This window comes from Podarcis melisellensis (assembly GCF_964234715.1).
Source record: "Podarcis melisellensis genome assembly, chromosome: 18".
NCBI classification, from domain to species: domain Eukaryota; kingdom Metazoa; phylum Chordata; class Lepidosauria; order Squamata; family Lacertidae; genus Podarcis; species Podarcis melisellensis.
In genome coordinates, this window is record NC_138536.1 from 8,049,518 (window position 1) to 8,063,774 (window position 14,257).

General features: G+C 43.7%; 1 protein-coding gene across 3 annotated transcripts; it reads left to right on the forward strand.

Moving 5' to 3' along the window:
* Positions 1–633: 633 nt before the first annotated feature.
* Positions 634–7,337, forward strand: LOC309360706 (vomeronasal type-2 receptor 26-like). 3 transcript variants are annotated; one of them, XM_081895470.1, is made up of 7 exons: positions 634–1,210; positions 1,797–2,088; positions 2,364–3,167; positions 3,876–4,103; positions 5,125–5,251; positions 5,923–6,295; positions 6,332–7,337. In XM_081895470.1, the coding sequence occupies exons 1-7, from the start codon at positions 984–986 to the stop codon at positions 6,819–6,821; spliced, it is 2,541 nt and encodes an 846-aa protein (XP_081751596.1). In that variant the 5' UTR covers positions 634–983; the 3' UTR covers positions 6,822–7,337. The 3 variants fall into 3 exon arrangements, with proteins under 3 accessions (XP_081751596.1, XP_081751595.1, XP_081751597.1); XM_081895469.1 differs by having other exon boundaries at positions 5,923–7,337; XM_081895471.1 differs by having other exon boundaries at positions 2,364–2,537; positions 5,923–7,337.
* The last annotated feature ends 6,920 nt before the right edge of the window (positions 7,338–14,257 follow it).

Here is a 14,257-nt window from a genome sequence, read left to right on the forward strand (position 1 = left end):
CATCCAACCCCAGAGAGCCACCTCTGTTAGAAAAGCTTTTCAAAGAGGGGGTGGAAATTCACTTGAAGTGGCTTCAAAACCACCAACATGCTACTTCCCTTCAGGGGCAGAACCAGAAGAGATTGGCAGGAATCAAATCCACCTAATGTGGCCAACTAGAAGAGGAAGAAGAGTTTGGATTTCATATCCCGCTTTATCACTACCCTAAGGCGTCTCAAAGCGGCTCACGATCTCCTTTTCCTTCCTTCCCCACCACAAACACTCTGTGAGGTGAGTGGGGCTGAGAGACTTCAGAGAAGGGTTACTGCCCAAGGTCACCCAGCAGCTGCATGTGGAGGAGCGGGGAAGTGAACCCGATTCACCAGATTACGAGTCCACCGCTCTTAACCACTACACCACACTGGCTCTCTAAAGCATCCCTAACAGATAGCCATCCAAACTCTGCTTTAAAAACCTCCAAGGAAGGAGAGTCCATGGTCAGATCCAGCTCCTTCTTTGGTCCTTGTGAGCAAAGTTCAGGCCAAACTTCCAATTCCCCAAAACACCTTTTGACTTTTCTCCATTATGTTTTTCTCCAGCTCTGCGCCTGCCACTTGAGCCATTCAAGACTTCGGAAAGTTAATGTGATGTAATTTATTCCACTTGGAATAATCAAAATTATAGTCATCTCATCTTCTAAATGCTCAGGAGATATTTCTGGAGGTTACATCAGCCTCAGAAAGTAGCATGACAATATTAATTGCGCTGTGTCTGGGAAAGAAAAAGTTAGTGCAGAGAATATTTCCTGTGCTAGAGACAGACTGAGTGAAGATGCAGAGCTGGCGAAAGAGGGGTGTGCCTGCCTTGTGCTTCCTAGCTCTGAAGGTATAGTTGAAAACTACCCAGATTGGGAAAGCCCAGGCAGTTTGGTCTTTCAAGAGTCTTTGGGTTCTTCTGCTTTGCCTCCTTGGCAGGTAAGAGGAGGAGGAGGAGGCAGAGCCAGAATGGGATCCCTGCTCCTCCTGTTGCAGCTTCTGCTGCTCACGATGCCCTTTGGAGTCTGCAAGAACCACAAGGCGAAATGCCCCTTGAATCTGGTCAGGGATGAAACGGAAGCTCGCAATTACTACCGGCCTGGACACTTTCTCATCAGTGGGATCATCTCTCCAAAACGCATTTATAAGGAAACTCCATACGTCTTTTCTCAGACACCCTTCGCCAGCACTGAAGAGTATGTACTTCACAGTTTCATGGTCCTTCTAGCAGTTCCTATTTATCAAGGAAAGAGCCCCTTTCTCAGGGCTGGGGAGCCAAGGCCTGATGTTGCAGGAGTACCCTGCCCTGACCATTGGTCTTGCTGGCAGGCCTCATTTGTAACTAAAAGAGGACTGAGGTATTTGGTGCTTCCCCTCCTTCAATAAAAAGGTCTCTTACCTACCTATAGTCTAGCCCCTTGGAAGAAGCCAAAGACCAATGCAGGAAAAGCAGCCTTTGCAGCAACTTCCCAGTATAGCACACATTTTGAGGGGCGCCTTCATTTCTTACTCATAAAACCATAGTAGAAAAGAATCCATGACACATGGTCACCTTCGGAGAGAGTCTGTTCCACTGTTGAACAGCTCTGTGTGCTGTTTGCATCAAAGCTCCGGTCAGGGAGCAGAGATCTCCAAATTTTTGTTCTATGCTAGACAGGAAAAGGTTTGATATTAATGTAAAAGGATAAATAAATACTAATCTTTGTGGATCATTTAATGCTTTCTCCCTCCCATTCATATGAATATCAGTTTCACTCTTTTTAAATAATTCATTTATTGCAGGGACGGAACTAGGTCCTACTGGTACATGTTGTCTTTCCTGTTCACCATCCAAGAGATCAACCAGGATCTCAGGCTCTTACCCAACATCACCCTGGGCTACAGCCTCTATGAGAACTATTGCGATGCAAGGATGACTTCGGACGCCATGCTAGAGCTGCTTGCAGGCAGTGGATGCAATATTCCCAATTATCACTGTGGAGATCAGAATCACCTGCTGGCTGTTCTTGAAAGAAGCAACACTGTCATCTCAAGAGTGATTTCAGCCTTGTCAGGCATCTACAAAATCCCACAGGTAAGTAGTGGGAGAGCATGGAGGGAAAGAGAATTTCAACTGCGTAAAATACCACTAAGCAGGGATATTTTTAAAAATGGGAAAATCCTGAGCTATGGATTCAACATCCCTTTTTCAAAACTGAGCCTTCACCAACTTGACACCTCCAGATGTTTCAGACTAAAACTCCCATCAGCCTCAGCCAGCAGAGATTTAGATATCAGGCATTTCAGATGATTAAATACCCATTATGATGAAAGCAAACTAAATTGCTGATCTTTTGCTTTCCTTGCTAGATCAGTTATGGCTTCACTGCCCAGGTTCTCGAAGATAAAACCCTGTTCCCTTTTGTCTACCGGATGACTCCCAAAGAGGAAAGTCAGTACCAGGGGATTGTTGAATTGCTCCTGCATTTTGGATGGACGTGGATTGGCCTCTTCACTCCAGACAATGACAGTGGAGAAAGATTTGTGAGCGCAGTGAAACCTCTGATGCTCAGCAAAGGGATCTGCATTGCTTTCTCAAAAATTATACCAGAAAATGATCTAGATCAATCTATCAGGCCTGGGGAACCTTTTTTACTATGGAGACAAGTTGGGGTATTTGTTTCCTATATAACCAATGCAATGAGTATCATAATACTCATGGTAATACACGATTCCTGTGAGAAGGAAATAGGGGCGAAAGTCTGGATCACAACAGCTTTGCTAGAAATCAGAATTGGCTTTTACATCCCTCCAAATTTATTCCAGCACCTCCATGGTTCTCTGTCCTTTGCAATTCAGACCGGAATAAAGAGCAGCAAAGGTGACAAATTGCAGACCAATCTTCTGGATTACTTGAATCAAGCATTTCCGTGTTCATATTCAAAGCATCTGTTGTCCGTGAAAGGCAGGGTAAGATGCAGAGAGGAAGAGAAACTGGAGCCGTTGCCCCAAGAGGAGCGTGAGAGAACCCTGTCTCTAGACAGCTATGGCACTCACATCAATGTTCAAGCTGTGGCTCAGGCCTTGCATGCTTCGCTTTCATCTAGATCCCAGAGGAGGCTGAGGGTGGAGGAAGGAGAGCAATGGGGACCCCAAAGGCTACAGCCGTGGCAGGTATTTCCTTCCCCTTTTTGCAAACTGCACTCCACACAGATGCTGATCTTGACTGGGGATAGACCTGTAAAATATCATAGTTGGTATTAGTATTAGTAATAGTAGCATACCGCCCAACATTTCTCTGATGAAAATAGGGACATACCATTCCATAATGAAAATTTTACTGTTGATACCTAGGGCTTTTTTCTGGGGGGTCGGGACTCACTCAAACTCAGTTCTGGCACCTCTCAGGCGGGTACCATTGCCATTCTCAGAGGGAGGTGTTCCAGGTGATTTCCGGCACCCTTTTTGCTAGAAATATATCACTGTTTATATCCCACACATCTTTTTGGCTTGCCTTCAGCACTCTGGGCAGCTCCCAAAATAAAGAAATTCATACTAAAATATAAAACATATTAATATTCCAGATACAGGATTGGATAGCTTGTGGGTTGGATAACTCCACATCTGCCAACTTTTCTCCAATGAAGAAAAGGACAACTGGGACATTCCGGGATCAAATGAAAAACTGTCTCTAATCCAGGGACATCCCTGGAAAATTGGGGCACTTGCAGGGTCTGTAGTAATAAAAATGGCTGAATAGGAAATCCAGTCTACATGAGATACACGCAGGCCCCAAATCAGAAGAGGTTGAAGTGAGTAGGACTGAGATATCCATCTTGGCTTCCCAGTTTCTCAGTGCTGGTGTTTCCCCTGTCATTCCAGCTTCACCCTTTCTTAAGAGAAATCCGGTGTCTGAATACTTCCAGAGGCAGGCTGTGCTTGGATGAGAACTGGGAGCTGCCAGCGGACTTCGATATTATGAACTGGGTGATGTCTCCCAATAAGTCTCATGTCTTTGTGAAAATTGGGAATATAAGGAGAGAGACATCTGCTAGCATAAAGTTCACCATTACCCCAGAAGCCATTGAGTGGCCCAAGAAATTCAACAAGGTAAGGGGAATCACAGAGAGGGGAGGCTAGGAGATCCTGAATATGCTTTTCCTTGAACAACTGCTGCAAAATGACTATATCAGGTTGATCAATGATGTCTTGACCGTCCAATAACAGCTGCAACCACCACTCCTTCTTTCCACAGCAGCTCAGATAGGAGGGGATTTGGGAAGCTCAGAGAAAAGATAGAGCCCAGAGGTCCTCAGAGAAGACACCATCTATTTCCAAGCCAGACAGAGAATTTAAAAATTCTGGACAGAATCTTCGACAGAAAGGACTACGTAGATAAGAAGAAAAAGGAAAACAGCTAGGGAAAAGGGAAAATACCTAGTAAAAGTGAACTATTGGGTTTTCATACATGCAGAAGGATGGAAAGTAATTTATTTTAGAAATGATAATTACTAATTTATTGTGGATTTTTTAATTTGTGGTTTAAGCTCACTTGTAGATGTTGCAAACGTTAAACTATTGTACGTGCAGGAATTGAGAAGTGCACAGCTGTTGGTGAAGAATGAGAAGTTAAAAACAAACAAACCCTATTGTAATATAAGGTTAATGTTAAGAAATGGCACATGAACTAGAAATAACTAGGGAAATAGATCAGCGACAAGAGGAAACCTTGCTTGCCTCAAGAACAGAGTGAGGGAAACCAATATTTGGAAAAGTCATATTAAATGTGTCTTAATTAGCGGTTAAGAGATTATCAGAATCCTGAAATTTGGGGAAATCACATTTCAGACTCTATTGCCACTTTCTTTGAAGATTTATTAAGCAGGGAAGCAGGTAAACGGAGAAGAGGAAACAGAGTACTGTGGTGCAAACTTCAGTTGTCCTGAACGAATTATGAAGAACAAGATATTCTGGTCACCCGAATGGTCAGTGGGGGTTTGAAAGAACCCTGATAAGGGGGTCAAAGGCTGCAGTCCAGAGATCAGTTTAAACTCATCCTATGTGTGAATTGCATACGCACAAATACTCCCAATTGTTCCTCTTTGTTGCACCTTCTTGTCTTCCTGGTTAGGCCGTACCTCGTTCCAGGTGTACAGAAAGATGTCAACCTGGATATGCCAAGATGGTTCTAGAAGGAAAGCCCATTTGCTGCTATGCTTGTGCTGGGTGTGCGGAAGGGACCTTCTCCGCCCAGGAAGGTGGGTGACTCCAAGGAGAGAGTAAACACAGGGCAGAAATCCAGTCTCACCCACTTTTTGTGAGATTTCTGCAGACATTGGGGAATGTGGATTCTTTCTTGACATCCATAGGATTAATCAACTTTATTACATCCAGGAAGGGAGTTGAAAGGAATGATCATAAGGAAGAAATCTCTAGGGTTGAAAGTGGGCAGCTGTGAGAGGAATGCCCATAAAGCATTCTTTCTTTATTTTTTATACCAAGTCACACCAAAAAGGAAATCATGTTGACATTTATAAAGAGTAATGGACAGGTGATGCAAACCAGCAAATTTTTAATAGCAAAAGCACAATAAAAAATGAACAATACTTCATATGAAAATTATTACAATATAATCAATGGACTGTTTTGATCTCACTACTATGAACATTGCATGGAAGCAACAGAAAACTGCATTTCAAATGTCAAGTTAAAGAGCTGTTTCTTCAGGATTAGGCAGGACCAAACAATGCAGTTAACAGAAGTGGAGTGCTCATTGCTACTCAGTTTATCCTACATCTCACAATTTTGCTTTACCTATTTTAACATTCTTATTTCCTGAGGTCCACCACAGAGTTTTTCAATATGTAGCAGAGCACTGATCATTAGGGATGTAACTGATGCTGCAGCCACTCTTTTTCCTCTTCCCCAGATGCAGAACATTGCACCAAATGCTCAGAAGATCAGTATCCAAACAAGGACAGAGATCATTGCGTCCCCAAGATTATCGTCTTCCTGGCTTATGAAGAATATTTGGGAATGGTGTTAGCTTCCGTTGCCCTCTTCTTGTCCTTAACAGCAGGCATTGTGTTGGGAATCTTCATTAAATACAAGGAAACTCCCATAGTCAAAGCCAACAACCGGGACCTCTCCTACATCCTGCTCGTCTCCCTCCTGCTTTCCTTTTTAACCTCCTTCCTCTTCATCGGGCGCCCAAGGAAAGAGACCTGCCTTCTCCGACAAACGGCCTTCAGCATCATCTTCTCAGCTGCTGTTTCTTCTGTCTTGGCAAAGACCATCACGGTGGTGCTGGCCTTCCTGGCCACAAAGCCCGGGAACGGGGTGAGGAGATGGCTGGGCAAGAGTCTGGCCAACTCCATTGTCATCTCCTGTTCTGGGGGGCAAGTTCTCATCTGCACCATCTGGCTGGGCTCTTCTCCCCCATTCCCAGAGCCCGACATGCGCTCCCAGGTGGAAGAGATCATCCTGCAATGCAACGAAGGGTCTGTGGCCATGTTCTACGTTGCCCTCTGCTACCTGGGCTTCTTGGCTGCCACCTGCTTCATGGTGGCTTTCCTAGCCAGGAAGCTGCCCGGCTCCTTCAACGAAGCCAAGCTGATCACCTTCAGCATGCTGGTCTTCTGCAGTGTTTGGGTGTCTTTTGTGCCCACCTACCTGAGCACCAAGGGCAAGTACATGGTGGCCGTGCAGATCTTCTCTATGTTGGCCTCCAGTGCTGGGCTTCTGGGCTGCATCTTCCTTCCCAAGTGCTACATGATTGTGCTGAGACCTGATCTGAACACAAAGGAGCACCTGACAACCAGAAATTAAGGGGACATCTAATTCTTAAAATAGTCCATGTTCCCGATGCCCAGAAGTGCATAAAGGAAACACAGCTACTCCTCCATGTTCCTCCTTTTCCACCTCTGAAAGAGATTGTGTTCATTCTTAGCCCAGGTTTTAGGAAGTCCTGTTGACATGAACCGTAAGATGGGATGAAATGTTTTGCTACCTTGCTTTGCCAATGACTACAATGAGTCCTGATCTATTGCCCTTAGTTTGTAAAGTTTTATCATTTAATCATTTTTTGCTTTGAGAAGTTATATTTATCTCACAACAAGATAGGCTGGAGGGAGAGAGGAGTTAGGTCTTTGAGTGTGATTCCTTTGTCCTAACTACCTATTAACCATATCAATTCTGATATTCAACAATAGTTTCTAGTTATGTCATTTCTATTTATTGAATTTTCTCCATTTTCTACATGCATGCTGTATCATTCATAAGTACGCTTCATCTCATTTTGTTCTCCTAAGCTTTGTATATCAATAAACTGAGAAATTCATTTAAGACCTCTTCCGTAGTTTGTTGGTTTAATTTCTGTATTGTGTTAGCTCTGCTCCCTGTTCCAAAAAGTAGCAACTGACCTTAGCCAAGCCTTGACTGGAGTACAATGGATTTTATTGCGTTGTCCAGGATATGACACACTGTGCACTGATGTTGAGTGGATCACCAGATTATGATTGAGCCAGCAACAAGTTTAGCATTGGAGGAAAGCAATGAGACGATGCCAGATAGTTGTATTCCCTGCCTGCCAAACCTTTTAAGAGGAGGCATCTTATGCTCAGTCAGGAAGGAAGAGCGAGAGGCCTCCTCCTCCTCCAACTCAGGTTCCTCCCATTCAGGTCCCCATTTATAGAGCAAAACCAAGATCAGATGGGAGGTGAAAATAATTGGCAGAACAGCCACTGATAAAGCATTTATATTAAGGATTGCATCCTACTTAATCTTTCATCACTCCAAAATAGTGGAAAGCTTACTAAGCTTTCAGTCTTATAGCAATTCAATATGTAGCATTCCAATGAAGGGTACTTTTGTTGTTCTTTAGTCGTTTAGTCGTGTCCAACTCTTCGTGACCCCCTGGACCAGAGCACACCAGGCCCTCCTGTCTTCCACTGCCTCCTGCAGTTTGGTCAAACTCATGCTGGTAGCTTCAAGAACACTGTCCCACCATCTCATCCTCTGTCTATTCTTCTCATGAGGTGGCCAAAGTACTGGAGCCTCTGCTTCAGGATCTATCCTTCCATCGAGCACTCAGGGCTGATTTCCTTCAGAATGGAGAGGTTTGATCTTCTTGCAGTCCATGGGACTCTCAAGTCTCCTCCAGCACCAGAATTCAAAAGCATCCATTCTTCGGCCATCAGCCTTCTTTATGGTCCAGCTTTCACTTCCATACATCACTACTGGGAAAACCATAGCTTTTACTATACTTTAATAAACAAAGGTCCCGAGGAGAAGAAGAGTTTGGATTTGATACCCCACTTTATCACTACCCTAAGGAGTCTCAAAGCGGCTAACATTCTCCTTTCCCTTCCTCCCCCACAACAAACACTAAACCCAACGCAGCCCTGTCGCAAACCCTAACCCATCCCGAACTTTAACCCTAACCCTAACTCGAACCCAAACCTAAGCCGAACCCGAACCCTAAACCTAATCCTTTCCCTTGCGCACCCTTCCCCTCCCTCTTGACTGGCCCAGGAGAACCATAAGGTGGAGCCACTGCCACCACCACTGTCGAGGGCATAGCGCCCCTCAATCAGGGAGCCTGTCCATGGGGGGGGCTGATTGCGCCCCCTAGAAAAAGGTGCCCGGCACTGCAACCTCACCCATGCTATTCTATTTCTTCTTCTGGGTGGGTGCCTGGGGGGAAGGGCATCACCATCTCATTCCCCAGGCATGGCCAAACGTGGCCCTCCAGTTCTTTTGGGACTACAATTCCCATCATCCCTGACCACTGGTCCTGTTGGCTAGGGATGATGGGAGTTGTAGTCCCAAAAACAGCTGGAGGGCCACGTTTGGCAGTGCCTGCCATTCCCAAAACACAACATTCAGCATCCACCATGGAAACTGCATCGTAGCAAACAGATGGCAATGGCCGCTGGGCACCACTCCCGCCCAAAATGTTGTAGAATTGTCATGCGGGAAGGTTTTATGCGGGAAAGTTTTTCTGTGTCTGGCAGCATTTGTGGGAGTCAGCAGCTAATTGGTATCCAAAGTATTGAAATTAATGTAGTGATAATTAGTATAACTATAAGGTTCATTACTTTTTCTCAGGCTGGATGATTGGAAGTCATCTATATTAGCTATATTAAACAAGTAAGAGGCTCATCAGTAGACTGATACGTACAGGAATAGTCATACGACATCTACAGAATGTCAATATCAGGCGGGGGCTTCAAATCCGAAGTGGTGACTTGTTGTAAAGTGAAATAGGGTTTGTCGAATAAGACAAATAAGGAGAAGAGTTGACCACGGCTGAAGGACCCATGCCGCCCAACCTCTGCTTTAAAACCTTCAAGGAAGGTGAAGTGTAGGTGGGTTCCCACGAGGCAAGACACAGTGATAACAGCAAGAACCTTTATTGAACTGTAGGAGTGCAAATATCCAGAATGTGGGGTCAGGTGGGATTAGTATGAGGAATTAAATTCAAAATCAAAATCCTTTATTAGGCATAGCACACCACACATACATATCATAATACAATATAATATAAAATAATAATACAATGCAACATCATCAGCTACCATTGACACCACTAAGTCTCCTTATCATGGCCCATTCTTTCTTCATGGGCAGCTCTTAGAAATTCGGCCGCTAGTAAAGTAATTTGATTGTCGCTGTCCGCCAGCATGTCCTGAACAGTTGGTTGGATAAAAGTCTGTTTATTGAATTTTAGGGCCTCATACAATTGTATTCTGGCATAACTGCCAAAATCACAGGAGAAGACAATATGTTCTAGAGTATCTAGTTCTTTTTTACTGCATTTGCAGAGACGCTCTGATTCTGGGATAGCTAAATATCTTCCTCCCACTACCGCCGAGGGAAACATGTTAAATCTGGCCAACATAAACAGCCTACATAATTCATGTTTCTTCAGATTTGTCATGTATCCCTTTTGGAAATCTCTACACAAAGGGAGATTTAAGTGGATAGGAGAGCAGGTGCTATGCTTTGCAACTTCAAGCATGGCGAGAACACTTTTTTCTGTGAAGGTCTTCCTAATAATTTCCCATGTATCTTTGGGATCAGAGATTTCAAAATCAGTTAGATTGAGCCCTATAGAATCTAGTTTTCTCTTACATATCAAAGATAGATTGTAAATTGCATTATCACTTAAAACATCGTAAAGTAGAGAATTAGGGGATAGGGCTCTATAATGGAGGAAGATCCAATATTTCAAGGTTCTCAGCCATGCTCTTACTGATAAAGGCAGTATTCCCAGCTCACAACATATTGTTTCATATTTTACTGAGTTTGCAAGTCCTAATAATGACCTCAAAAGGGAAGCGTGAAATTTATCCAACCTCTTGAGGTCGCCTGAAATCCACACTGGTGTGCCGTATAAAAGTTGGGCACAAAGTTTATGAGGAATTATAAAATATGCATCAAGCCATTGTGTCCACGAAGAATGCATTGTGTTGACTGGGTTTGATACATTGACAATAATTTCTGATCAAATCCCACAACCCTCTGCATCTCTGGCCATTTCCTCTACTGCCCATTCCTCTCTCTTCACAAGTCACCTACACAGGCCAACTTCCGGAGGCGGCGCAAAACGGCAATGGCGGTCCTCTTTACTCAGTGAAGAGGGGCTCCGCGAAAAAGGGTCCTCCGCTACGGCGAAGCGGAGACCCATCCAGATAAACCGCAGGCAGAGCGAGCCTGTGGCCGTGGGACTCGGCGGGTGCCAGAAGCCCCCCCAGAAGCGAGGAAGGGACCTCGTAAGAGGCTCCGGATCGTGAACGGGGGAGCGGCGCTGTGAGTTCATCGCTCTTTTCGCGGAAGTGAAGCCGCGCTGCTGTTGCTGATGAGCGCCGACCTTTCTTCTTGAAAAACATCGAGATTGGCTGCAAACTACCCGTGAGTAAGGGGTACCAAAGAACTGATTAAGGATTAACTTAAATTTGTCTATTTCGGCTGAAAACGGGAGGCGAGTAACAGGAAGTCCGCCTTCCGGTCCTGCTAATCGGAGCAAAGCAAAGAACCCGATGCGGGCTGAAGCGTTAAAAAGAGATCTTGAAAGAAGTAAGAAGGGGCATTAATAGACTGTGTGTTTCTAGAAATCGAAAAAGAGTGAAGAAATAAATGTTTTGGTTCAGTGTGCTAGAGAATCTTCCTCCTATCGTGAAGAGATGTGGAATTGAAGGGGATAACCGAGTTATTGGACTGCCAGTGTTGCAAATGAGTACTGTCAGGCTGCTGAAACTTTTCTCTTAACATAAACTGTTGCATTGATGGATACACTATCGCTTTAATACTGTCATCGAAACCTCTCCGTTACCTTGTGGCACTAATTTGAAACAGAACTTTCTGAAATCCTCCTTTCTGAACTTGGGGATTTCAGCTGAAGTAGGAGCTTTGATGGTGGAAAAGAAACTTTCTTTCCTTTGAAAACCCCCCCTAGTGGATTTACGGAGGCATAGTGGCCTGGGAACTGTATCTTATTGGGATTTTTTGTGGTTTAATTGTTTATACTCTGGACTTGCCTTTCTCATGGATTGAAAGACTATTTGACCTTGAACAGCAGCTGGGGAATGAGTGGCCCAGCGAAAACAAGAGCAGCTAAAGCTAAGGAAGCTTTAGCTGAGGAAGCTAAAGAAAAGAAAAAAGACAAGAGAGCTGGACAGCTTGTCCAAACAACCTTGATTCATCATCGTAGATCCTCGGTGCCAACTGTGTTGACGGCGCAGGAGGAGGAAGTTGAAACGCCTGCTACAGAAGAAATGGCAGCTGGAGGAACTGATCCAGTCTTGAAACAAATTTTGGAACAATTGGCACTTTTGAATAAGAAGGTGGACGATCAGTCATCTAAAATTGATAGAGCTACATCTACTATCAGCAAGTTAACAGATCAGGTTTCGCAGCACACTCAGGCTATTGAGAAACTGCAAGGAGCTATGGCGGAGAACTACAAATTAGCTGCGGAAGCCAATCAAAAAGCTGAGCAAGCGTGCAAGAAGGTGGAAGAGATCAAAGGGGAAGTAAGACCTCTGAAAAGACAGGTAGGAGAACAGCAAGCCTACCTGTCAATGGTGGAACTGAAAAGTAAGGAATGTAATCTTAGGCTGAGGGCTGTCCCAGAGTTGGAACAGGGCAACCTAGAGAAATTCTTGACGGAGCTGTTTTCTAAATTTTGGGGGGTTGAAGAAGATAAAGATTTCAAGATTGTGACGGCCTTCAGACTGGGAAGATCGGTTAAAAAAGATAAGTCCAGAGACTGTTTGGTTTGTTTGAGAACAAGAGAGGAAAGAGACAAGATATTAGGCCAACACTTTAAAAAATCCCTGGAAGTCGAAGGTAAAAGGGCAGAAATTTATAGAGACATTCCTAAATATTTGCTGGACCTTAGAGCCACATACACAGACTTGGCCAAATTGTTAAGATACAACGCAATCCCTTATAGGTGGGAATTTCCTCAAGGTCTGTCATTCACCTATAAAGGAAAGAAGGTAAGAATTAAAACACCAGAAGACCACCAGAAGTTCCTACACGACAACGAGGAGGACCTCCAAAAGAGAGCCGTAGATTCTTGGCCTCCACCACCGGGATTACCACCAGGATCCATACCATCTGGAGGCGGCCCGGCACCACAGCTTCCGGAAAAGGACGACAAATTAGATACCCAACTGTGATACCCAAGAAGTAGACCGGGATGTCTCTACAGCTTCTTAGTTGGAATATAAATGGCGGGAATTCTCCAGAAAAACGCAGAAAAGTATTTCATATTTTGAAAAAAGAACAATTGGACATTATTTGCCTGCAAGAAACACATGTGACAAGACTCCATAGAAAAGTGCTAATCAATAAAAGGTTAGGCCAAGAATTTATTTCATCGGATAAAGTTAAGAAAAGAGGAGTGGTGATTTATGCAAAGGAGAACTTGTCCCCAAAATTTGTATTTAAAGACGAACAGGGCAGAATTTTGGCAATTGAAATCCAGACACAAGGAGAAAAGTTTTTAATTCTAGGAATTTACGCCCCAAATGATGGAAAATCGGAATTTTTTAAGAAGCTGCACGAGATTATGCTGGACTATTTGGACTATAACAACATTATCATGTTGGGAGATATGAACGGTGTCGCCTCAGTGAATATGGATAAGTCACAAAGTGCTAATATAACGAAAGATGGCAGACTTCCAAAAACCTTTTTTGAAATGACTGACAATTTGGATTTGATTGACATATGGAGGATCAAGAACCCTCTAGGGAAAGAAGGAACTTTCTTTTCTGAGGCCCATATGACATGGACGCGAATCGACCAAATATGGATAACTAGAGGGCTGGCACCTAAGACCAGAAAAGTGGAAATCTGCCCAAAAACCTGCTCCGACCACAACGCCTTGAGAATGGAATTGAGACTAAATACAACCGGATCGTTCAGATGGAGAATGAATGACGCCTTGTTAAGAGATCAGGAGATTGTTAAGAAGGCCCAAAAAGTTTTAAAGGACTATTTCGAAATAAACTTAAAGACAAATGTGGAAAAAAGAATAATCTGGGACGCAAGCAAAGCAGTGATAAGAGGGTTTCTAATACAACAGAACACGATTAAAAAAAGACTCTGGAATGAAAAGAAGGAGAAGATCTTGGAGAAAATAAGAGAAGGAGAGAGAAAACTGAGATCCAGGCCTAAATCAAAGGAAGTATTGAGAGAAGTGAAGTTTTTCCAGGCACAATATTCGAAACTGATAAATCAAGAGGTGGAATGGAAAATTAAACAAATGAAACAAAGATCCTTTGAATCCGCAAACAAATGTGGAAAATTGTTAGCCTGGCAGCTGAAAAAGAGACAAAAACTTAACACAGTTACAAATCTAGAGATTGAAGGGAGAATGGTTCAGAAACCCGATGAAATTAGAAGGTCCTTCCAGAGATATTTCAAAGAACTCTATTCTCAAAGGCCACAAAAAAGCTCAGAGGTGGACCAATTTGTTATAACTAATGGATTACAAAAAATACCCCAGGAAATGAGAGCAACCCTGAACTGTAATATTACAACCCAAGAAATTGAATGCGCCATTCAGAACCTCCAACTGGGCAAATCTCCGGGACCTGATGGGCTTACTTCCAAATATTATAAGGTACTGAAGGACTCATTGACACAACCATTGCTGGAAGTTTGCAACCAGATTATGGAGGGGAGGAAGGCACCGGAAATGTGGAAAGAAGCCTTCATCACGTTGATCCCAAAACTAGAATCTGAAAAAA

Excerpts from the sequence above, each read along its gene's own strand:
- LOC309360706 (XM_081895469.1), top strand. The coding sequence starts at position 984 with ATGGGATCCCTGCTCCTCCTGTTGCAGCTTCTGCTGCTCACGATGCCC. Across the intron at positions 3,168-3,875 it reads AAAGGCTACAGCCGTGGCAG|CTTCACCCTTTCTTAAGAGA; the intron begins GTATTTCCTTCC and ends CTGTCATTCCAG. Across the intron at positions 4,104-5,124 it reads GGCCCAAGAAATTCAACAAG|GCCGTACCTCGTTCCAGGTG; the intron begins GTAAGGGGAATC and ends CTTCCTGGTTAG.